The sequence below is a fragment of the Primulina tabacum genome, chromosome 1 (genome assembly GCF_025594145.1).
Source record: "Primulina tabacum isolate GXHZ01 chromosome 1, ASM2559414v2, whole genome shotgun sequence".
Lineage (NCBI taxonomy): Eukaryota > Viridiplantae > Streptophyta > Magnoliopsida > Lamiales > Gesneriaceae > Primulina > Primulina tabacum.
In genome coordinates this window covers 5,047,511-5,071,902 of record NC_134550.1, presented here as the reverse complement: position 1 = coordinate 5,071,902, position 24,392 = coordinate 5,047,511, and the positions used below count along the sequence as shown (strand labels likewise).

At 33.6% G+C, this 24,392-nt stretch overlaps 2 protein-coding genes across 3 annotated transcripts; both read right to left on the bottom strand.

The window, feature by feature from the left end:
* Positions 1-185: 185 nt before the first annotated feature.
* On the bottom strand, positions 186-9,105 carry LOC142535449 (aspartic proteinase 36-like). 2 transcript variants are annotated; one of them, XM_075641803.1, is made up of 10 exons: positions 8,452-9,105; positions 6,759-6,888; positions 6,314-6,561; positions 4,751-4,975; positions 3,835-4,000; positions 3,606-3,679; positions 3,184-3,274; positions 1,501-1,576; positions 776-847; positions 186-689 (listed from the first exon to the last, which is right to left on the bottom strand). In XM_075641803.1, the coding sequence occupies exons 1-10, from the start codon at positions 8,679-8,681 to the stop codon at positions 541-543; spliced, it is 1,461 nt and encodes a 486-aa protein (XP_075497918.1). In that variant the 5' UTR covers positions 8,682-9,105; the 3' UTR covers positions 186-540. The 2 variants fall into 2 exon arrangements, with proteins under 2 accessions (XP_075497918.1, XP_075497932.1); XM_075641817.1 differs by having other exon boundaries at positions 3,835-3,997; positions 8,452-9,102.
* Positions 9,106-13,470: 4,365 nt separating this feature from the next.
* Positions 13,471-17,239, bottom strand: LOC142516836 (abscisic acid 8'-hydroxylase CYP707A2). Its single transcript, XM_075619887.1, has 9 exons — positions 16,874-17,239; positions 16,192-16,516; positions 15,668-15,817; positions 15,319-15,570; positions 15,135-15,221; positions 14,957-15,035; positions 14,124-14,230; positions 13,804-13,922; positions 13,471-13,628 (listed from the first exon to the last, which is right to left on the bottom strand). Exons 1-9 carry the CDS (start codon positions 17,146-17,148, stop codon positions 13,523-13,525), a joined length of 1,500 nt encoding a protein of 499 aa, XP_075476002.1. The 5' UTR covers positions 17,149-17,239; the 3' UTR covers positions 13,471-13,522.
* Between the last annotated feature and the right edge of the window lie 7,153 nt (positions 17,240-24,392).

Below are 24,392 nucleotides of genomic sequence, written 5' to 3'. Positions count from 1 at the left end.
ATAGGCTTGACTATGGTTCCATAACTGACGGTTTTAGTTCCAACCTCCAACGAAAGTTGAAACCCGAAACGAACCTCTTGGGAATATGGTTCCCAATTACGGTTTCGGTTTGAAATTTAAAGGCAAAAAGATATAAAGGATACAATAGGTCGGCCAGTTTAAGGACACAACGAGGATTTGGGAAGAAAAAAAGAGTAGACATTTTCCTTTATGTTATTACAGTGCAAGTGTATATAAGTTCTGCAACATTTCCTGTTGGGGAAAATATGTCAAACCAAGAAAACTTGAAAAAGTCTAATCTCTGATACTCCATCAATGATCCTACAGAAGCTAGAAACCAACTTTGGGGGAAAAAAGAAAAAAAAAACAATAGTTCATTTCAGAAACACAAAACAAGAAAATGAAAAATAGCCACAAGTTCACAAACTATATTTCCCTGTGGTTGACACAAAGATTCATCACCATGCTGGGTAGCTCAAACCTTTTTGCTATGGTACAACATGAACAGCATTTCTCGATCCTGCTCTTTATGACGGAAGTTTATTCTATGAGGTTGAAGAGGGCGACTATTAGTAAAAGGAATGATAGAACATTCACGCCAGATACATTGAATGCAGCAGATATGTTATGGGCACCCACAGCGTAAGTATTTCCAGTAGCTTCATCTTTTACTTTGATGCTAGATGAGCCTGATATTGACAAGTATAAGAATGATATTATAAGACCAAACTTCAACCATGAAAGCAAATCAATCACAAAGTATGCGTAGACTCACAGTTATATTGTGTCCATCCAATGGTTTGATTTTCAAGGTCATACAAAATAAGCTTGTCTGATAATGCGAGATCTGCAGACAAATGAATAAAAAATGAACATATAAACTCTTTCAAATCATCAAGTAGTTCATCTATTCTGGTTTTGAGACAAGTCACGGCACCTTGTCAAGTTAATAGCAAGCATTAGTTATACACCATAAGAAAACATGGTAAAACAGTAAGATACTTATATGACATTACTTTTAATCCAATTCCGCACGAGGGGCCCCTAAAAGTTAAAGCAATTATGCGTGCATACCATTTGAGGAATTCAAGCAGCTATTGAAAATTAGCCAACTAAGAAACAGGGAATGTATCTAGAAAAATCCAAAAAGGGCCCATTACATGGTTTTTTTCCCTTGACGAGAAAGGATGATCAATATCAAAGCAGATGCACAGACCATTTAGATATGGATAAAAAGTGCTAACAATAGGCAACCTCTTTACACCATGTTGACATGACTTTCACACATGAAGTTTGAGAAAAATCTAGAAATTCCATTGGTGCTGAATGTACTATATTTGAAATTTTCTTTGCTAGTCTAACAATAACCAGAGAATCTTCAAACCACTGCGCACAGAACTAAGTCACAGCAATCGTATATTGTTCCAAATTGAAAGAAACAAATATACCTGCATTAACGATGCAATATGCAACACTTGTATAAAGTGAATTGAAATATACCTCCCAGCAGGGTAATTTCTTTTCCATCCTTTGTCTGCATTTCACTGTTTTGCCAACCTATACAATATTCAGTATCCTGCAAAAAAGCAAGGTTTTTAACACATGAAATCTATCATATTTCAGTTATGACATCCTTTTAAAAGCAACTGAAAAAAAAATCACAATGTTTATCTCGTGAATAGAAGCTCAAACACTATTAAATGCTCAGGATAAATCTTTCCAACATCACAGAATGGCAGCTCCATTCTAAAATATCACATCTTAGATACAAGGCACAAATGTAATGGTAAGACTCCAGCAGCTGTAGGACAATCAACAGTTAATATTGAACTTTCACATGCAAAATGTTGAGGAATTTTGTCTCCATGGATAACGCTTTTAAATATCTTAAAGTAAATAAATTTTTAGATAATTATTTATTTTTCATCGGTATATTATGCTTCAACTACATCCTCTGTATCTCTTTCTATGCACCCCGAAAATTGCAACGTCATACCGAGAACCAGGCAATTACATAACACAAGGACAAAATACCGTCTTTGCCTCTCTATATTGATTCATCATGTATGAAATAACTGATATCAGCTTTTGGGAACTATACACCAGAAAATAAGAGATGCTACCCATGCCCACATCTCTGGAAGATCAGTTAATGGAAGCAGTCTTCATTATAGTCCCTGTGTACAGCATAAATTCCTTGCCATAACTTTCTTCCACACCATCTCATTCATTGCTTACACTCTTAGCTATACAACATTCACATTTCATTTGACAAATCTGGAGATTCAGCAGGAATGCTGAAAATTTTTTACTCCCTTTCTACATCGAGTCAATCCCATTAGCTGTCATAACTTGCTTTCCTTGCATAGTTATTCAATTTTTGGAAAACCCCGAGATTATAACGCTCATGTAAAGCATACGACAGTTTTTTTTGTAATCACATGCGCTAGCCATTGAAATTCATTATTCCTACAAACTTTAATGATAGATTTTTAACTTCTCAAACTTGCTGTCAAAGCTCCCGAGAGCACACAAAAAAGGCGTGTTCATCACCAAGTGATGGTTCAGCTGTCATCAGATTCATCTTCAAGAGCAGAACAATCTCAGACTCTGATTATAAAGTACCTAAGAATAGCTTTGTCTGAGTCACCTCAAAACCTTTAAGAAGCCCTTTCTCATCATTCTCCTGTTTAAGCTAGCTTAGCAATAAGCATCACATGAGAAACTAATTTTTTCACTAGAAATAATAAATAACATACAGCCTGCCCTAATGACCTCTCTTTTTCCACATGGTTCATTACACTCATGTCTGCACATTTTACAACTAAATAGTACGAGTCCCATTTGCATATCTATTTCTCCTTAAAAACTTCCCATGAACACATCAACCAGATTGTTTTCCCCACTCAATCATCCTCACCCAATTCTAATAATCAATCTATACTAATCTATCAGATGCTCATCACATAAATATATAAAATCAAAACACGAGGAACTGGAACAACTAATAAACAATAAAAGAAATGAAAAAGAAATGTCTGCTTATATGAATTTTTGTTTTTTTTACTGGATTAAACTATCAAATGTAAATCAGTAAATGTGACACACCAGTGGCCCAAAGACAAATCAATCATCCCAAGACAATCAACCACAATGCACAACCAAATTAATCGGCTTACTTACACGAACTTCAAATAGATAATCATGAGGATAAACTGGCAAAGAGAGTCCGCCCTCAAAATGAAATGTTACAACTGGAAATCCATCATCAACACTGCAGAAACATGCAAATAATTATATTGGATTTTATGAAGGCAAAGTTCATCGAGGAGAAAAGGGCATTGACTTGTATTATACTGGCATTCAAAGTTTGAACTTGAACTTTGATTTAAACCGAATTCAAGCTAAAACTATTAAGATGTTTGAGCTTCGAATCGAACTCTAGATTGAATAGCAATTTAATTTAAAGTTACAAATCTGCTGATTTGAGTGAAGATAACATGTTGATAGAACAGGGAATTGACTTTTATTATACTGGCATCTATTACACCCACAAATAGATAGAGAGAATGAAGAGGGAATTCGAGCTAAGAAACGATACTTACTTCTCACTGTAATAAAAACATTTGAATTGCTGTTCAACTATATGAGTTTTCAAATTTGGTTGCTGCACCATCATCTAATGACAAAGGTATACATAGAGAGAGAGAGAGAGAGAGGAAAATGTTAGAACATATATGTCACATGGAAAGATCAACGAGTAAATAATATGAACTAACATTAGCACCAAGAATGTATTAATAACTCTGCGAGGTTTGGGAATATTAGATTTACCTTGTCTACAACTTGTTGATAAGCATTGTTTGGAAGATAGGCCAAGGTTGTGCCACTGTCAATTATAGTCCCCGTACTAGATCCCGTGTCAAATATATCAGTAGGAAGATTAAGCAACTGACCACCCACGTCAATATCCTTCAAAACAACATTATAATGTTGCCTGCTAAAAAAGGTTTAATCAAAATTGTGAAGTTAATCAATAAAAATAAAAAAGAGGTAATTATTTAAGAAGTCGTATTGCTAAAACCAATAGCGGACAACTTCATCATTTTTCACAGGCTAAATAGCTGCTATGGTTGCCATGGATCTGTGGCAAAAATGGGACAATAACCAACACAGTGAATGGTGTGCAGTTGGAAGTTGAATGAATCAAGCAGTGCCAAAAGAGGTAGCATAAAACATGGTGATTGCTAGGATGATTTGATCTGCTGTAGATGGTGACAATCTAATTTGTCTCACCTCAGAGAGATCAATGAGAGGCAAGAACCAAATAGTTCAACATTATTCACATGTAATAATACCAATGGTTGAAGGTTATCATCTTTCCAAAGGAAACCTTTTTGACTTTTAGAGAATCTAATATCATCAGGCACCTTTCATATAAAGTCATATGCTGTATGAGAAGCTGGACCGTGTACTGTAATATAGTTAATGCATTGTATTTGGGGCCAGATATAAGATAAAAGGCTTCCAAGCAGAGTGATTATGAGATTCTCGATCATATGTTATAAATTCAGATTAGGATTGAGGTTTTTAAATAAATTCTGACATAATGTGAGCTACTGCATAGGAGATAGATTCCGACAGCTCAAGACACATAACAATATAAGATAATAAAACATAAACTACACACCTCCCAATATAACTCCAATGCAGAAAAAAGGAAAATACAAACAATTATAAAGCCACGTACTCATTTTGGAGGAGTTTTGTTCTATTTACTTTTGGCTGAACTACTTCTCCAATAGCAAAAATGCCACCTCCCTTATAGCTGTCCAGGCAATGTGAAAAGATCTTTTTCACCTTTCCAGATGAAGCAAGCTGAGAAAGAACAGAGGTATTTGCTTGTCCAAAACCAATTATTCCATCAACTGCCTCAGAAGATGAACCAAGCTCTCCCGATTGTTTAGCCGAGCACCTATCTTCGATAATACATACGTCAGAGACAGAAAAGGCATATTATTTAAGCTGTAAAGAATCTGACAAAGAAATATTGAAAGACAAGAATCCGGCAAGACTCATTTTAGAAGCAATCACATTGTACAAACAAGATGATGTATAACACTGAATAAGTACGAGTAGATGAAAATTTGCAGATTTCAACCTGTCAAATTATTATGTTAAATATATCCAAAAAATAAAATTAAGAAATTCCCTTCTCCATAGTGCAAAAAAGTTAAAAATAAAGGAAAAGCAAAGACGGAAAATAAAAAAGTTCAGAAAATCCAGAACATTGAGTTAATTCACGTAATATCTAACACCCACTAACTGGCATTGCCGAAAGCACTGATGGTCATCAATCTACTCTTGAGCCTATACCTCAAACTAAGATCGGAGGAACTTTGGCATCCCTTAAAAATATACTGAGATTATTCCAACAGCAAGGTAGAATTCTAGTCTTTCTTATGGAAAATATAGAAATAAAATCCTTATCCAAATAAGGAATACAATTGATTTATATCTTGCCTCAGTTGAAAATATGGGTTTAGATATCTAACAAGAACTGGAGCTTATTGCATAGCAACAGAAATATGTAATTTTTATAACGGGCGTTTGACTAAGGCAAACTATATGAATACAACAACTTTCTTTCAAATGTGGGAAAGTGTTTACAAGTGAACTTTATAAGATAAGTACTTACATATGTAGAATTGTTTAACTTTCAAATATATAATAACCCATGCACATACAACGATAAATAATAATACACACCATAAAATTCAACAGCTTAACATAGAGTGGCTGAAAAGATCCAACCCTTCTACCTGCATTGTTGAGATCAGTTAGGTACTAAACTTTTTCCTCTATATTAGACAATGGACAATGAAATGGATGAAGAAGATGGGAAAAACTATTTCGTTAAATCAAGAAATCAGATACTCTCCCTTTTTCGTAATTCCCTATCTACATTTCTCATGCTCTAGTCTACAATAAAAGCATGGAAAAACTGCATATTGCTAAATCATCTTCTTAATAAGAAAATTGGTCGCAACTACTGAAAGTGCTTCCAAAAATATGTGCAACGAAGTTCAATAAAGCATTGAGATTGATTCAACGATTTCCACCAAAGTTGAAGCTATTCCAAACATGTGCAACAATGCTAAAGGTCTACTGTTTCAATGTGAAAGGTTCGTATTGTGAATGCCTTAGCATGAATATATAGGATGCCTAGTTAATAGCTGATGCAAGATGATAAGAACTGGAAACAACAAAAAAAACCTAAAAATAAATTCTGAGATCGAAATAAAAAACCCACCCAAATGCTATGGATCCATTCATTGCTGAAGTTAGAAGGTTTCCAGTCACTTGATCAAATCTAAAATAATCTCTGACAAAGTAACCCTCAGTTCTGCTCCCATCTCCGTAGGTAATAGCATATTCGCAGTTAAATCCAACCTTGCAATCTGAACTAGGAGCGTTGAATACGGAAGCGCAAAAAGCCTGGTCACAAGAGATCGTTTTTCCTGTAGAGGATGCCTTCAAGTCATACTGCTGCAAGGGTATCTGGCAGACGAACACAAATCATAAGCTACAAATTCTAGCTCCAAGGTGAAACATAACTGATTATGACTTATGAGGTGTACATCAGACTGTGCAAGTGGACAGTCTTAAAAGTTAAGATTCCATATTCAACTGCTAAAATTTTAATTTTTGAGACAAATAGAACCAAAAAAGAGAACAGGACAGGAACGTAGACGTACATTAAGATCACTTTTAGTGGGGCACCTAAGACAGTTATGACAATTCACCCACAAAATATCACTTCCTGTATCAACTTGGACATGATAGTCAACTGGAGGAGTCCCAATTGTTATTTTGGTGTAATAGAGCCTGCACAAATTTATCAAATGAAAATTTCAAAAACTGTTAAAAAAATGAGCTAATTAGCTGGGGAAAAACAGTCCTTAGCAATCCAAGGTGGTTGGACAATCAACACCCCGTTGGGAAGATCACACATAAATACATAAGACCAGTGTCTAAAAATAAATGGACAACTAGTGCAAAAGTAAAATTACGGTTCCTTGAACACATCAAATGGATGCAATTCATGCTAAAAGAATTACATACTTGCAGTCATTTGGAAATAAATATGATCTTAAAGCCAAAAAAATAAAAATAAAAAAAGAAAAAAAAAAGAAAAGAGAGAAACGAATATCATCGTTTTTGCAATTATGTATACTGTATTCTTTCAGTCGCTAAATTTATCAATGCATGTTTAGTTTTCAAGCGTAAAAAATTCAGAATTTCTTTTGTTGTCTAAGATATAAAGCTCCTTGATTGCATGCTTAATTATGTTAATCAGTGAAGGTATGCCAAACCATGATCTGCAAAGAAACTAATTGCTTGATCTCAATGTTTGACCCCCAATTTACCAGGTGCCATTAATATATTTTTGTAATGATATTAGAACAATCTTCAACACTAATCACACGGTACAGTAGTCACTTTATGGGTGAACAATTTTTTCATATCTTCGTTCTGTTTGATTAACCGTTCAGCGATTAGTCACAATGTACGTAATCACCACTCAAGAAACTGATTGGACTCTCGTAACTGATTGATGACTAAGCCAAACTAGACTTTCGTGAAATTTGGAAGTAGAAGCATTCTAGTAGAGATGACAAACACAATACACCTCCACACCTTACTCTAATTCCAGCAACAAGAATAAAACATTGTCTACTGGCAGCAACTGTAATAAATAGAGCAAAGAAAAAATTGACCAGGCCTAGAAATATTAGGTGATCGCCGATCATCACAAAAACAGCATTTTCATACATATGCATTTTAGATAATCGAAAGAAAAAATCTCTGGCTTTTTTTAAAGAAAAATTCTCTTTCCTTCTTACCAAGAATCTAGTCGAAATATGGCAAGAGTACAGATACTGTGTTCATATTTTGTATAGAACAAGAAAACACAAGTGACTGGATATATATGGATCCCTTAGACAGGAAACTATATCTTATATATATGTCTCGAATCAAATACATCTCTATCTTTACTCAAATCAACCACTTCATTAAATTTCATATTCCTATATAAATGTTTCCTCCAATGTAAGTGGACTTGCCTTATTCAGATTAAAACTTGCGAGGAAAATGTGGAACTTATTTCATAGGATAACAAAAGACAATCTAACGAACAAGAGCAATTTTTACCTCTTAAAACTAAATCAAGATAGGAACAACTGAGAAAATCTCATAAACACACAGCATTCTAAGCCTCAGATTTCGGATTAGAAACAATTTATCATCATAGCAAATAAAAAATCCCGATTTTGACCATAATTCCATAAGCCATGACGAGAAATTCTCACGAGCATAAAGTACCGATGATCATGAACCAAAATTGATCATCCACATGAAGAACAAGCATATGTAGGGAACGCATACGCTGCATTAGTGGGTGATCCATCGCCCCCTAACTGAAAATCCATGGAAGCTAGCATCCTGCCGTGGCGCCGCGAATCATGTGCCCTCAGGGAGCTCAAAGCCGCCTTCTCCCCGCGACCACCGTATTTGTGATGAACTTCGAAGACCACATTACCCTTCACCACACACATCAAATCAACCAAGAACAACATAAGGAAAGCCCACCTCATACGCCTCCTCCCGGAATCCATCGCCACCTCTAAGAATTTAATTAAAAAGCCGTAACCAAAACAAAAGAAACAACCCAACTTGAAAGAATGGAAAGAAATCTTGAAAGGAAGATAAATGTATTGGGAACGAATAAATGAGAAATCTGTCAGCTTTTTCGTGGGTCGTTCGAAAAAAGAGAGAATTTTTGGAGGGGTGGCGAGGAGAAGGTGAATGAGGTCAGGACAGAAGTTAACCGAAAGCGTGGGAGACAAAAGAAGGGAATGGAATGGACGGGAAGAGAGAGGGACAGAAATAGAGGTCAACCAGAGACGGGAACTATCGGTTCAAATTTCAAATTTAGTTAATTTATAGAAATCAAAGATTTCATTTGGATTCAAACTCCAATCCAATCAACAAAAGAAAGAGAGATTAATTTTTTTCCCTTTTTTCTCAAGATTTGACCTCTTCAATTTCCCCAGCCATCCCTTTAATTTGTGAGCTGTCTCCAAAAAATGGGAGCTAACCTGACGATTTGTCGGGTCGTTTCGTACACATGTGTGTATGTGTACACGCGCAAGTGAGGAGATTTTCACATTACTGAGCTATAGCGCAAAATTATTTGAACGACTATATTCATCCCATAAATTATCGATTAAAGCATTTCGTCATGCATAATGAGCGTCTTTGTCTTTTATTTTTTATATCGAGCTAGAAATTTGTTGGGGATCGATGTAGAGTTTAGAGGGGGTGAATAAACTCTTCTCCTTTGATGATAAATTGTGCAAAGGGTGCTAAAATCCTATTAGAGATTGTAGCTGTTCTTGTTCAATAGTACGTCCAGCAGATCACAGTTGAAAGTGCGGAAACAATCTGATGGAGTAAGGTGAAAAACAGTAATAGCAGTAGATAGTAACACAGTAGTTGTTTCTGGAAGTTCGAAGATAAAATCTTCTACGTCTCCCCTTCTTCTGTTTCCAGAAGGTATCACTAAAAGACTTTGGTTTTACAGTACACACTTGTACACACCCACTTCAGCAGGGCTTATCTATTGCCTACTGAAACTCTTAGCAACTCGATACAATAGTTCAATATAGCAATGTTCTGGAAAAGACTCTTTTCCAGTTTACAAACTCTTCTACAACAAGATTATGAAGTTTTGCTTGAAGAGATGAAGAAACAGCAGTACAAGATGATCTCCAAAGATCAGATGTAAGATATGATGCGTGTACTGCTTTTCTGCAATTTTGAGCTTTTGAAGATAATGGAAATTTCGCGGTTGCTCAATGTATTGTTGGATAGATAAGAATGATCAGCGTTGTTATCTAAATGGTTTTGATCCATATATATAAGGTAACTTTAGTCCAACGTCTATAATCAGAGATTGTCTCCTGTCCTCTGATACAATCAGCTTTATTACCGAAATAGGTTCCTACATAAGAGCTACAGAACAATCAGTCCTATTTTATACTAAAATCGGTAAAGCGTATTAAATGACTTAGTATAGCATTTAATGGTGCAATAAATGCTTGGTACTAGATAAGATAACAGTAACAATTAAGATTGAAACAATCGAGTAGAAAGTCGTTAAGTGCTGATCCAGTAGAACTAAGTTCTGCTAAGCCGTTGAGTATTAGCTAAAATACTACTTCTGATAGAGCAACTCAAAAGCTACTGTTTTGCATAATCTTCTGGTTGATATTATTCATACTGGTTTTAATACTTATCACCACAATAAAGTTAAGTCTAACAAAATTCTCGAAATCTGATATGCTCATTGACAACCATTTCTACCATTGGAGTCGGTGCTTTCCTAGCATTTTGAATGTTTAAATATTATTCAATAAATATTAAATCAAATTGTTAAAATATATTTATAAATTTATATATTTAAATATTTTAATTTTTCATAAAATATCTAATTATTAAAATAATAAAATAAATAGTATTTAAATATATCTAATTATTAAATTAATATAATAATAATATCATATTATTATATAAATAATATTAATTCTAAATATAAATATTTATAATTTAAAACAAATAATAAAAAAAAGAAACAACTCTGCGCCACGCCACATTTGGCGCAGCCACATTAAGCTCTGCGCCAGAGAAATGGAGCTGCGTTATTTTGCAAATAGCACAGCTCCATTGGAGATGAAATGCTATTTTGATGCTTGGGTTGGAGATGCCCTAACTCCATTGTTTCTAATAGAGTACGCCAGCTCAAAAAATTAGCCCATTTTTAGATAATCAAGTTTTTTTATTATATTATTGTAAGCTATTTGGTCCTAATCTAAATGAATGAGTATTTCAATTGATATTGACGAGAAGTCTCAGTGCGCAAAATTTTTCGTTATTTAGGATCTATTATTCAAAAGATTGAGGACATTAGAGATGATATAAACCATAAAATTAAAGTAGTGTGGATGAGACGAGAGATGATATCATGAGTGTCATGTGATAGAAGGTTGTCTGCAAGATTGAAAGAAAAATGTTACAAGACTATTGTTCAACAAGTTATGTTGGCCACTACATGATTACTTATGCGTAAGATGACAGTAGCAGATATGCATATCTTAATATGAATACATGCAAAATGCTCAAAGATAGAATTATGAATGAGATAATTATGAGCTATTTAGGTGTAACCCTCATAGAAGATAAGATTATGGAGACGCGTCTAATATTATTTGGTCGTATAAAGAAGAGATCAAACACGATCTCGATCCGACATAGCTTAGATTAGCAGGCTCATGGAAAAAGTAGAAGGAGAGGTATGTCATTGAAAACTGGGATAAAAGTGGATAAAGATGATATATTTGTAACGCCCCAGATTTGACAACTGTCTTCTCTGTACCAAGACGAATATTTGCAGCATGCTTATGTCCTCACTCACACGCACCCTAGGAAGTTTCCTAGGGGGTCACTCATCCCAAAATTGCCCCAAGTCAAGCACGCTTAACTTTGGACTTCTTATGTGATGAGCTACCGAAAAGAAAATGCACCATCTTGATATGAGTAATACCAATTAAATCTTTTAAGCCCTTATCAACTGCACAGTCTCATACCTGAATAATTTCGAAATCTCTCTCCTTCCGGTGTAAGATCTGTCCATTCATGTTCCCTCCACCTAGAAGCCTGTCAGGAGCCGCTCATTGTCTGTGCGACCTCATGGCACCGGCGATCACACCCCGCTCTCTTCGGCCCCGGGCCTCACAATATTATATTTTGGTTGAAGAGATGACATGTATGAAAATTACTTAGTTTGAAGAACTAATATCCATGTAGCCGACTCCACAACTAGTGAAAATGTGCTATGATAATTATCGTAACGCTACTTGGAATAAATATATGTGTTCATACTTTGGATATAACCATAAAAAACCAACTTAAGTAATAAAATCATTTTTATTCGTTTTTTTTTCGATTTTCATTGTGGCCGGGTTCGATTTGTGTCTGAACCGATTATAGTTTTAGCGTAAATTACAATTTAGTTCTAAGGGTTTAAATTTTAAATGATTCCACATTTTTTGCTATCCATATTTGAATTGTTGATCTAATATTTGGCCAAACGATTAATTGTTTGGTACTTTTTTAAAGGTAACTCATCATATTTATTAGGTGAATATCACTTCATCGGTGCTTATATAAGTACACAATCCAGTATATCAAAACTATATGTATGTATATATATATACATGGATTAGAAATTTCTAAATCAAAAAGAAAAGTCGAACCGGAGTTGGATAAAATAAAACAATCCAACGAATGAACGACAAGAATGTTTTCATGGTTTTTAAATTCTATGATACTAAATTTTGTTATTTTAGACCCCTTAACGTAGATAGTAATAATAATATGATGTAATGGAGGAGCATTTGATCTTTCAAATACAAAACCTTTTTTCATTCTCTTTCTTATCTATTTTAATTTACTCTAGCTAAATTTTCTATTATCACCAATATATTTTTAAGTAAATTGTAGATGGAGGTGCCATCTGCATGCACAAGGTTGAATGTTATCGGAGGGAAAATGTTGATTTTTAATTTTTAATGAGTTGTACGTTGTCAATTTTGATAAGCTATTTTGTTCTAATGAATTTGGGATGATATAGGGTAATATAGGTATCGAGACAAAAGTCATTATTAATATTTTTAAAAAATGTGTATATATTTCCCATAAACCGCACTTATGGAGAATTCATTACGATTTAATTAGTAGCATTACATACTTCAAATATTCCCAATGAATCAAACAAAAATGACAAGTATTTATGACACTAAGCATTATGTAAATTATGGTGGTTGTGTGGATATAATTGTTTTGACATCCATTTTGACCAATTAAAAACTTGATTTACTCTTACAAAATTTACATGATTAATGAAAAATTCAACACACTCAAATAGAATATAGGGAAGAAAAAAATTTCTGTGAAACGGTCTCACGGGTCGTAGTTTTTGATACGGATCTTTTATTTGGGTCATCCATAAAAAAATATTATTTTTTATGCTAAGAGTATTATTTTTTATTGTGAATATCGGTAGGGTTGACCCGTCGCACATATAAAGATTTGTGAAACCGTCTCACAAAAGACCTACTATACTGGGAAAATAGTTTATTTTTCCATTAATTTGTTAAATTTTGGATTTTTCTCTAATAAGTTTTCAAAATTTGGTTTTAATATAATAAGTTATAATTTTCGATTATTTTGGTCAAATTGCTAACATGACACTAAAAAATACTGACATGATATCAAAAAATGCTGAAAACTTAACGAATCAAAATCCAATTAGAAAAATTAATAGACCAAAAAAATTCCCTTTGCTTGATATTTGGAAACTTGCAACAAAATGAACTTTATCGAGCAAACACACACATTAAGCTTTGGAATCCAATCGTGTTAACGTAATGGGGCATCCGCTTTGTAACCTAGGAATATGTGCTTTTCTTTCCAAGCTAAGATCATCGTCATCAACAATCCACCTACGCCACAAAGGCAAGATTATTGCAATATTCATTGGAAATAAATTCTAGTAATATAACATTTCTTATTAATCTGTATGTATAAATTTATACATACAAATTAATAACTAGATTAAACTTACATGAGAAGTCATTTTTCATTGTTAATTAAATGTTTTACCAGGCATGGACTTACGTGTATCCGCCGGTGAGTCGGTGCAAGAACACTAACATGGTCACTTTCGCCATATTTATACCCAAACATGTCCGAGGTCCTGACCCGAATGGTATGTAGCTGCATGGCTTTTGCATGTCCTGATCGAATAACACAAAACAGTTATCGTTGTCATTGTAACGTACATCAATGCTCGGATGACGGAATTTAAGCCCTTGGTTCGATCCTACGAGGAGGAGCTCAGAGTATCCAAAGGCTCGTATATATTATATTACACCGATCGAGTGTAGCATAGAAACTACAAATGTAAATCTTGGAAAGAGTAGTTAGTTAATTATTACATCAAATCTTGAAGGGTTGAAGCGCATGGGTTCTGTGTATATTGTTGGGTCATAATGTATATGAGTCGCATCAACGTTCACTTTCCACCCTTTCTTTATCTCAAAACCTGCGAATAGAAGCATCTGAATTAAACATAATAAGTGGGTTTTGTATAATTTTGAATTTCATGTTTGGTTTCATTCCCAAAAGAAGCTATACATATATAATATACATGTCCATTTTTCAAACATAGAAAAAGAAAAACAATTTCTTCCTCTCTATTTTAATCTCAGTTCACCAACTGTCTCACAAAATTTTGTTTAAAATTTAAAATTCCAGATCTCCAAAAAAACTGTTGATTGTACCTATATTCACTATAATTAATTAATATAATAAAATTAAAATTATAATAATTACATAATAATTATAATTATAACTGAAAAGATTTTTAGATTTGTAGAATAAAATATATTAAGTACAATAATTTTACTTACAATTATATTAAATATCTTAATAATATTATTATTTATTAATTTTACAATTATAGTATTATAATCATATTTTTTTATTGTTCATTTACATTTTTTTAGAAAATAAATATTTGCATCATCGTGACAAAAAAGTCTCGTAGCACCAAACTAATCAACATATTTAACTTTCTTTATTTATTAAATCCAAATACTTTAAAACCTAACTTTTTTTATCTGGAGTCTGCACTATCTAATTGTACCAAAATCATCGAAAATTAAAAATTAGTACATCAATATTAAATTTCGACAAATTAATAGACAAACCTCCGAAATTGGACAAGTTACTCGACTAAACCAAAAATAAATATATATACCAAACTCACCTCCAATAGTGCAGTCATGAAGTGCAACACGAGGATACCACAACAAAACATTTGCCATCCTCAAAGTCTCTTTGACAACCTAAACAACACCACCATATAATTATTGCACATATAAATAGCAATTTTATTTAGCAATTCATGCAGGTTTTTTTTTTTTTTTTTTTTTCGTTTCTCTAACTTTTGAACCGTAAGCCATGCTCATCAGATCTTCATATTTAAGTAGAGCTCCAACAGCATTTTTCCCAAGTATTGACAATTGTTCCTCCTGCAGCATGATAAAAAAAAACCCTCATCAATGCAAAACGTAACATTTTCATTCATGTTGTGAGAAAATTTTCAATCTGAAGATGCAATAAAAGTACCCTTAGCCTGTCCTGAACTTGTTTATTTTCGTCCAAGAACTTGACACACCACATTATGGCAGCTGCGGTGGTGCTCTGCCCCGCTATTATCATGGTCAGTAGATTATCCATTATCTCTTCATCATCGAGCCTTTCGTTCGGAGGATACGAATCTCTTTGCAGCATGGATTGCAGAAAATCGTCCCCAGTTTCCTGTCCATTCCGCCTCCTGGTAATCTTTGCTTTCAGGGTTTCCAATATCCTTTTGCGCGCCTGCACGAAAGTTCGACTATATACTTTTGTCAATTGTCATACCTTACTTTTAGTTGTTTTTCATTTATTAGTTTATTGCAGTAACCTCCAGTATTACCTTCATGCCGCTGTAGTATCTCGAGCCGGGTAACATAATGGGAAATGATAGCATTGCATCGGCAACAACTGTGACATCCCCCTCGAGTCGTTCAAGCGTGGAAGCATCCGTGATGCTCATCAGCATATCACAGATACCATCAAATGCAACCTGTGTACATTCACTTGCAGGATTAGAGTCCTGATTGCAAAAGGCCGCGAGTGGTTCTTGGTCACCGCATATTGGCCTTGGCATCCTATTAAGGGCATGGCCGTACATATTTTCGGAACATCGATCCCTATTAAGTTTGTGTAATTTTCACGCCAAAGATGATAGTTGTGAACATGATGACTTTGATTGATTCGATTACAAGCCGACCAGGCCAAGATTTTCAGAGGTTTGAAAATAAAAAATGAGATGTAATCTTTCATTCTAATTAAATAGTCCTAATTACTCCAAAACAATTGTTGGTAACCAACAGAAGTACTACTATAACTTGACAAATGATTCTTTAATCTTCATATATAGTTGATATAAATTTTTACCTTCATAGTGAATTCAAGTACCCTGAAGCTTTTTCCAGCCCTTTCCAATCTTTCTAATCTCGTACACAATTCGCGATCAAATTTTGGGACGAACTTGGATACGGACTTCATCGAGAAAGGATCTGAGAGCAGTCGCCTGATGCGTCCGTGTATTTCATGCGGAACACGGAGTAAACTTTTCTTTCCAACCATGTCTCCCATTGATTTTAAATACCCTTTGTTGAACAGAACAAAATCATTGGCGAATACTGTCTTTGCACCCTCGACAGTCGGGACATATACGTGAACATTACCAAATAATCTCGTTTTGAACCACTGTCCATACCTGGTTTTATCCAACAAACATGCGGTGTTATACTGTTGTTCCAGTCGATGAATGAATCATCGAAATGAAAACTATTTGTTCAAATCATAACCATATGTTATTGTGTTTCTTCTAAAATCTCTTAAATACTTGACCAAAAGGTAAAAACGATTTAATTTAATAGTGAAGCCTAGCACGCTTCGAATTCAAATCTTTCGATCCTATCATGACATACACTTTTTTTTAATCCGGAGATTTGTTACGATTAGATCTCGTCACAAACATGTAACCTTGGTGCCATGAGTCATCAGCTATCATGAACAAACTTTTCACTATCTCAACAAAGGGAACAAACAATTACATAACACATATAGTTACCTCGATCGTCGGAGTCGAACGAAATCATAGCAGCCTTTGGTGCTATTCGTTGCCGCAAGAAAGGCGAAGGTCTGGCCAAGAAAAGGGATTCCTAGTTTCCCAGGAATCTCACCTTTTCTCCTTGTTGATGTACTTAACCACGTGAGCACTAATACTGCTATACTTATGCCAATGAATAAAGTTAACATAGTAGGAAGTTGAAGCTCTTGCTGGAATGAAACAAACATGATTGTGAAGTCAAACAAGGATGTCGTTTTTAAATGCATCGATAGCATCTTCCTCTCCAAGATTCATTTTCGGGCAAAGACAAAAGGGTCCTTGAGTCCATGTAGAGTAAATCACATTCTTCATTTATTTACTTTTATCTTTTATATACTTTGCGGAGGAATTCGAGATATGCTGCTCAGATAATGCCATTCATCGTCTATAGAAGTGCCAATGAAAGGACAAACTTTGTCCTTTAATAGTGTATAATAATAAAACAAAAAAAAAAGAATGAGGGGTATGCATGTAAAAGTCAACTTTGAGACAAGGGTATTAGTGGGAAAAAAACATTAATTATTTTCGATTAAAGGTCAATTCTCCAAACGAAAAAATTGTAGTAAATAAAAAATAGTAACTCAAACTAAATAGAAATAATTGTCTGCATTAAATAAAAAATAACTCCAACAACAAAGGGATGAAATGAAATTCATCCATGGCAGATTCAGAGGAATTACGAATTCAAAGTACAATTCTTTGGGCATCATGCAGCCAATTGTGTATTCTTCTTTTTACACAGCTTGTGCCGCACAAGAACTAGTTTTGGAGTCTTGTGTCCGTTGATGCTCCCGCTGTTTGTCTTCCTCAGTCCAAAAGGATATATTTTGAATGTTATTATTGTGTCTTAGATAGATAAATTACTGGGCATGCAATGTTTGAGTTCTGAACTGCAAAGATCTCGGTGCTATTGTTGTTGGAAGTTGTTTTATGCGTATTTTGAGGAATTTCCTGCATACTTTCGTGGGCCACATACTCTGTTTTCTGGACCGTTCGCCCTCCCTCGCACGTATGTGTTTCTTGTCTCAATGTCTCTTGTTAGTAGTTCCATGCATTTTTATTCGCGTGAACTTTTGTATGTGAGTTGATGTAAGTTTTGACATATTCCCAGTTTCTTGATTTCAATGTTGGGTTCTTGCATTTATTCTATGAGAGTTAGAGGTGGCGATGGTTGCAAAGTCGGGGACATATGTTAGCATGAATTGATATCAAATTTTATGATATTTTCACTATGATTCTTTTATTTTCAGTTTTCTGAAAATAGGTAAAAAAATATATATGAATGGATTGCTCCGCAAGAAGTTAAAGACAAGGAATGTTTTTAAAATGCGGAAAAAAAACAGTCTTGCTCCATGTGGAACAGAGTAACTAATGTTTTGAACTTTCAGGTGTTGAGAAAATGTATTTTGGGTGGCAATTCTGGGAACTTTGTTTGAACCTCCTTTTATTGGTTGCAAGTGGATGGATGGGACTTGTGTTTGTTGGTGTTATTGTTGGAACAACACGTTGTATTGGGTTTTGATTATTCGGATATTGATTTCGGCATTGCCCCCATTTCGTGCACCTTTTCTGTTGCCTTTATTGTTTCATTAGAGGCTCCTGACATTTTGTTAACTGGTTTCTATGGGAACTTCTTGCTTAGCGATGGGTAAGAAGAAGCATGGCAGAATTATGGTGAACAATATAATGAAGGATGCCGTTTTGAATAGTTAAATGAAAAATGTTCGAGTGATATTAAGAATTTACCAATGGACTATATCGGAAACAAGAACTTCACTCTATTGCGAGACCGTATCATAATTAAACGAAACGTCAATATTGTCTATATTTATAATAAAAATAATATTATTGTTCGATATCCATCTGAAAACCCACTATCCTAGTGTCGTTCCCTGCAAGAAGTTTAGCAGAATTGGAAACCTCTCATTCCTCAACTATAAATTGGCAACTACGTACTTTATCTTGCGGTATCCCCATACATCTTAGAGTAGGTCTCTTGTGAGACGGTCTCACGAATCTTTTTCAGTGAGATGGGTTAACCCTACCGATATTCACAATAAAAAAGTAATACTCTTAGCATAAAAAATAATAATTTTTCATGGATGACCCAAATAAGAGATCCGTCTCACAAAATACGACTTATGAGATCGTCTCACACAAATTTTTGCCTTGATCTTATGCTCTTTTTTCCGAAGAATTTTACTGTTTCTTTCGGAACTCGATATTTGTCCCCCATCCATGTGTAGTTTTCGAAATTCAACAAATTGGGATATAACTGCGAGCAAAGAAAAATGTTTGTCAAGTCGACAACCTTAGCAACAAATCTAGTTCGGCATGTAATAAACAGTGTAAAACATTCACCCGATCGAGATACATTCCCTCGTGCCCATTTTTTGAGGGAGCCCAAAAATAAATTCATATTTGAGAAAATTACATTTTTGATTATGTGTTTTGAACGTTTTCTATTTTTATTTTTGGTTATGCCGTCGGTCAATTCATGATATTAATATACTAATTTGTAATTTTTTATTTAGTTTTAGTTGTTTTTTATTTAGTGTTGACGTGACATCGGACACTTTAACAATGTTCGATGTCACGTCATCAATTTTTGGTGTCATGTCATCATTTTTCGGCAATACACCACATCGACACTTCGGTGAAAAAAGATGAAATTTGAAAAAGAAAATTGCAAAATAGTAGACTAAGATTGCAACAACATAATTAAAATAGAAAACGTCTATTTTAATTATTCTTGACGTTGAACCACTGTTGGTTGAAGGGCAATTTAAATGAAGAACTGAAGTATGAAGAGATTCCGATTCGAATTGTGGATAACAAAGACCAAGTACTGAGAAGACGAACTATTCATATGTCAAAGTACAATGGTCCAATCACACCGAAAGAGAAGCTACTTGGGAGTTGGAAGAAAATATGCGAGAACAATACTCTTACCTCTTTGAGGATCATGTATAGCCAAGTTTCGAGGACGAAATTTTCCATAAGGAGGAAGGGATGTGAGAACCCGAATTTCCAGCATTTCCAGCATTTCAGTAGCAATGCAAAATTTCTGGCAGAAGATAATATTTTAGAAGCTGGTACTTTTACAGCAGAGTAGAATACAACAGCAGACAGCAGATAAAAAACCAGCAGCAGAAGATTAGAATCCAGCAAACAGTTACTGATTCAGCTTAGACTTGTAACTGAAGCATTAACATGGAATAAAGGCTGTTAATGGCAGATTATGGTCATTAACAGGGAGGCTAACAGTCAGAATTTGGCTTATAAATAACACCCTCAAGTCTCTGTTGTTACACAATTCTTGAGTTATCACTTGAAAATTTAGCTAAGAGAGGGTATTTTAGAGATGTAAAAACCAGTAGCGAGGCAACCAGATTTCCAGTAGACTTCAACCGAAACTCTAGCAAATTACAGTAAGTGGGCTTATGTATAAATATCTTGAAATCAGTTCTGTTTTAAAGCACAGTTTCTGTATGTTTAATTTCTGATATATGATTTTGAAGCACTGAAACTCCCTAGTGAACTAATGGTAGGAATATATATTCTGAACATTTCTGAATTCTGATTCTGGCCTCACCCCTTAGAGGAGAGAATATATAGGGGATTGATATCGATTTAGCCATGAAATTCACTAACGTGCTCAGTGCTTACTAATTCTGATTTCTGTTCTGAAACATGTGATTTCTGAATTCTGATTTCTGTTATGAAAATAAGAGTTTTCTGCATATTACTGTTTTACTGTCCTGTTGAAAACGATTTCGAAAATTGGGAGTTATTCCCGCCTCTGCTTACTGAGTGACAATCATATCACTCACCCACCAAACCCATCTCAGATAAGAACGAGGAAGAAAAGTTAGAAGAAGAAGAGCAGATCCAGTTCTGGGGCTGGTGAAGAAGACTATTGTTCTCAGTTTATGTTTATGTTAATTCCGCTGCATCTGTTAAGACACTGTTATGTCTGGTTTTACATTTCCGCTGTAAAACATTAGTATTCGAGTTGTAACAGACAATTGATTTATTCCGTTTTATGAATAAAAAGACTGGTTTCTGAATTTTATACTTCTGAGGCTTGTTGTTTTCGAATGTAAATTTGAGAGCAACGTCGGTGTCAACCAACCCTCGTCTCGGGGCGTGACAGGTGGCCTCGCATCTGAGCGGCTGGATTTCTGTTGTACATATCCTGTAATAGTGACACCCAAAACTCTGAACCAAGTTTTAAAATCATCCATTTACTTTCAGTTTCTTTGAATTTCACATCTCTAGTTTGTTTTTGGGATAATTACATTTTTCATTATTTTTGTTTAGCCCAAAAAGGTTTTGGTCTTTCTGTTCAGGGTTGTACCACAACAGTCTAGTGATTTACGAATTTTACTATAATTCTTTTTATATCAATAATTTAATTATTTTTTGCATGATAACTTGCATATTTTATATTTTTTTTGTCATGTTAATCCATCAATTAATAGTCTTCTGTTTTCAATTTTAGTCATATTTGACTGAAGTGTTAGCTAACGTGACATTAGAAACATCATGATTTTCGGTTACGGTAGCACACTATTAAAAAAAGTACTAAAATCGAAAAAAATACAAATTAGTAAGATAAAATCATAAATTGACCGAAAACAAAATCAAAAATGAAAAATTACCATCTATGTAGCAACAAAAAATATAGGGACTCATATGTACATTAGAGAAACCAAATCGGTTTAGGTAAAACAATTATTTGGTGGGTGAATGTAATTATCCAGATTAGAAAAGGTTGGTAAAGTCTAGGTGAAATTTAACAGGTGTGGCACACATGCTTGTTATCAGGTTTTAACGAAAAATTAATTTTGGAAACTAAAAGTATTTAAATGATTTTTAAAAATTACGTGGATATATGCTTCACAAACACAAATTCACACAATATAATGAAAGACATGAAACTTTGAATGCGGTAATAATTCAATGTGTCACGTTGAAGAAGTAGACATGTTTGGTGTCTTATTTTAGGAATTTGAACCAATTCATATGGTACTAAAATAATCCGTGGAAATTTATAAAATAAAATTCATCAACTATTTATTAAAAAAAAATGACTTTCTCACATGTATTTAAATAGTTGACAAGGTTAAAAAAATAAAATAAAATACTCCACCAAAATCAAGAAATAGTTGTCACTATCGTTTTGGTTGGAGTGATATGATAATTAAGTCATGCATTGGGAATTTGACCAAAATAAATGAAAATTAAGTTAGTATACAAAAACTAAAATTTGAAAATTTATTTAACTAAAATTCAACATCGAATAAATTAGTGAATAACAAAACTATTTTCCGGTGGATTAAAAATATATACGTTTGAGTCTCGCATACATGTGCGTATTACATTCACGATTTGGGTGCAGTTTCTTTCATGTAAAAAACTTTCTTGCTAGATTTAAACCGCCTGGCTAAAATAATTGAGTTTTAAATATAAACAAAAATAAAACAATGTGAGATACGTCAAAGATTATATTACGACAAAATGCAAATTAAATTCTAAAGTATGTGAACCATTGTAGAGTTCAAACTTTCCACATGCTTGTGGAACTCAATAATTGAATGGTATAATATAATATAATATAAATAAACAATAATAAAAGCTGTGGTTCATGGTAAAATGTTCAACAAAAGACAACCCGATAATGCATATTATTTCTCTCCAAACAAATTATATAATCCGATATCATGTGACACCACGGGCTTCGATATCCACCACGACTATATATATATTAAATAAAGTCCTATATATATATATATATATATATATATATATATATATATATATATAAAATTCGCTTGTGTTTTAGGGAGAATATTTGAACTTTGTTGTCGATTCTAGATTCAAAGAGAACCAAGGGCGAGTCCAATATTTCTTATCGAGATCATGTTTATAATTACAGTTGTTAAAACGGGCCATTGTGAGGAGTCGACCTGTAATCCGTCACAACGTAACCCACCATATGGGTTGGGTTGAGATATTGCCAACCCACTTGCCTATTTGGTGGAACGGAACGAGACGAAACAACCCATCAATTTTTAGTTATATTTGATAGATTGGGACGGATAGGCCTGCAACAAGCCACAACCCACCACATGCAAGGGCGGGGTAGGTCTTCTCATTATTTGGGTAGGCTAGAAAATTGTCAACTCAACCTGCTTATTTGGCAAGTTTTGAAATAATCCATTTCCTTTCAGTTTCTTCGATTTCATATCTCTAGTTTAAGTTTCCATTTTGTTTTTGGGATAATAACATTTTTCATTATTTTTGTTTAGCCCAAAAAGGTTTTGGTCTTTCTGTTCAGGGTTGTACCACAAAAGTCTAGTGATTTACGAATTTTACATCATTCTTTTTATATCAATAATTTAATTATTTTTTGTATGATAACTTGCACTTTTTTTTTTGTCATGTTAATCCATCAAAGACATAGTTTGGTACATGAGATAAGAGAGAAATCGATAAATAATCCTCTTTATCCTATGTTTGGTACCTTTTTAAAAAGCACACGATAATATCATGGGCCCTTGATAAATAATTTTTTAGAAGGATAAAATATCCATTCTATTATATGTGATAATTTTAATTTAATGATAAAATACACTACAAATGACTTAATTGCCCTTAATTTATAAATGATTTTTATAAATCTATGCTATTAGGTAGAAATTAAAATCAAATAAATATTTTTATTTATTTTTATATATTATATATTATGATAATTATATAAATGAATTCGAGATAATTATATAAATAATTTTATAAATATCAATAAAATTATTAGTATCACTTGATTAACCTTAAAAATTGATATTTGACTTGACTCACAAAATCAAGGGCTCAATTATCATATTATATAATATATAAAATTAGGTAAAAATAAATAAATCATGCAAGCACTATCGGCGCATGAACATATAAAAAATATGAACTCAAGCAACAACTTTGAAATTATAAAATTTATTATGATAAGGTTAATTTTGTCATTACAATCTAATATATAAATTTAATCACTCTTATTAAAATCATACCAAATATTAAATATAATATCCTACATCTTATTTATCCTTAACTTATCCTTATATTATATATCACATGTTTATCATATCATGTGTACCAAACTATGTTTAATAGTCTTATGTTTTCAATTTTAGTCATTTTTGTCTGAAGTGCTAGCTAACGTGACATCAGAAACATCATGATTTTCGGTGTTACGTTAGCACACTATTGAAAAAAGTACTAAAATCGAAAAAAACACAAATTAGTAAGATAAAATCATAAATTAACCGAAAACAAAATCAAAAATGAAAAATTACCATCTATATAACAACAAAAAATATAGGGACTCATATGTACATAAGAGAAACCAAATCGGTTTAGGTGAAACAATTATTTGGGGGTGAATGTAATTATCCCGATTAGAAAAGGTTGGTAAATGTTGGAT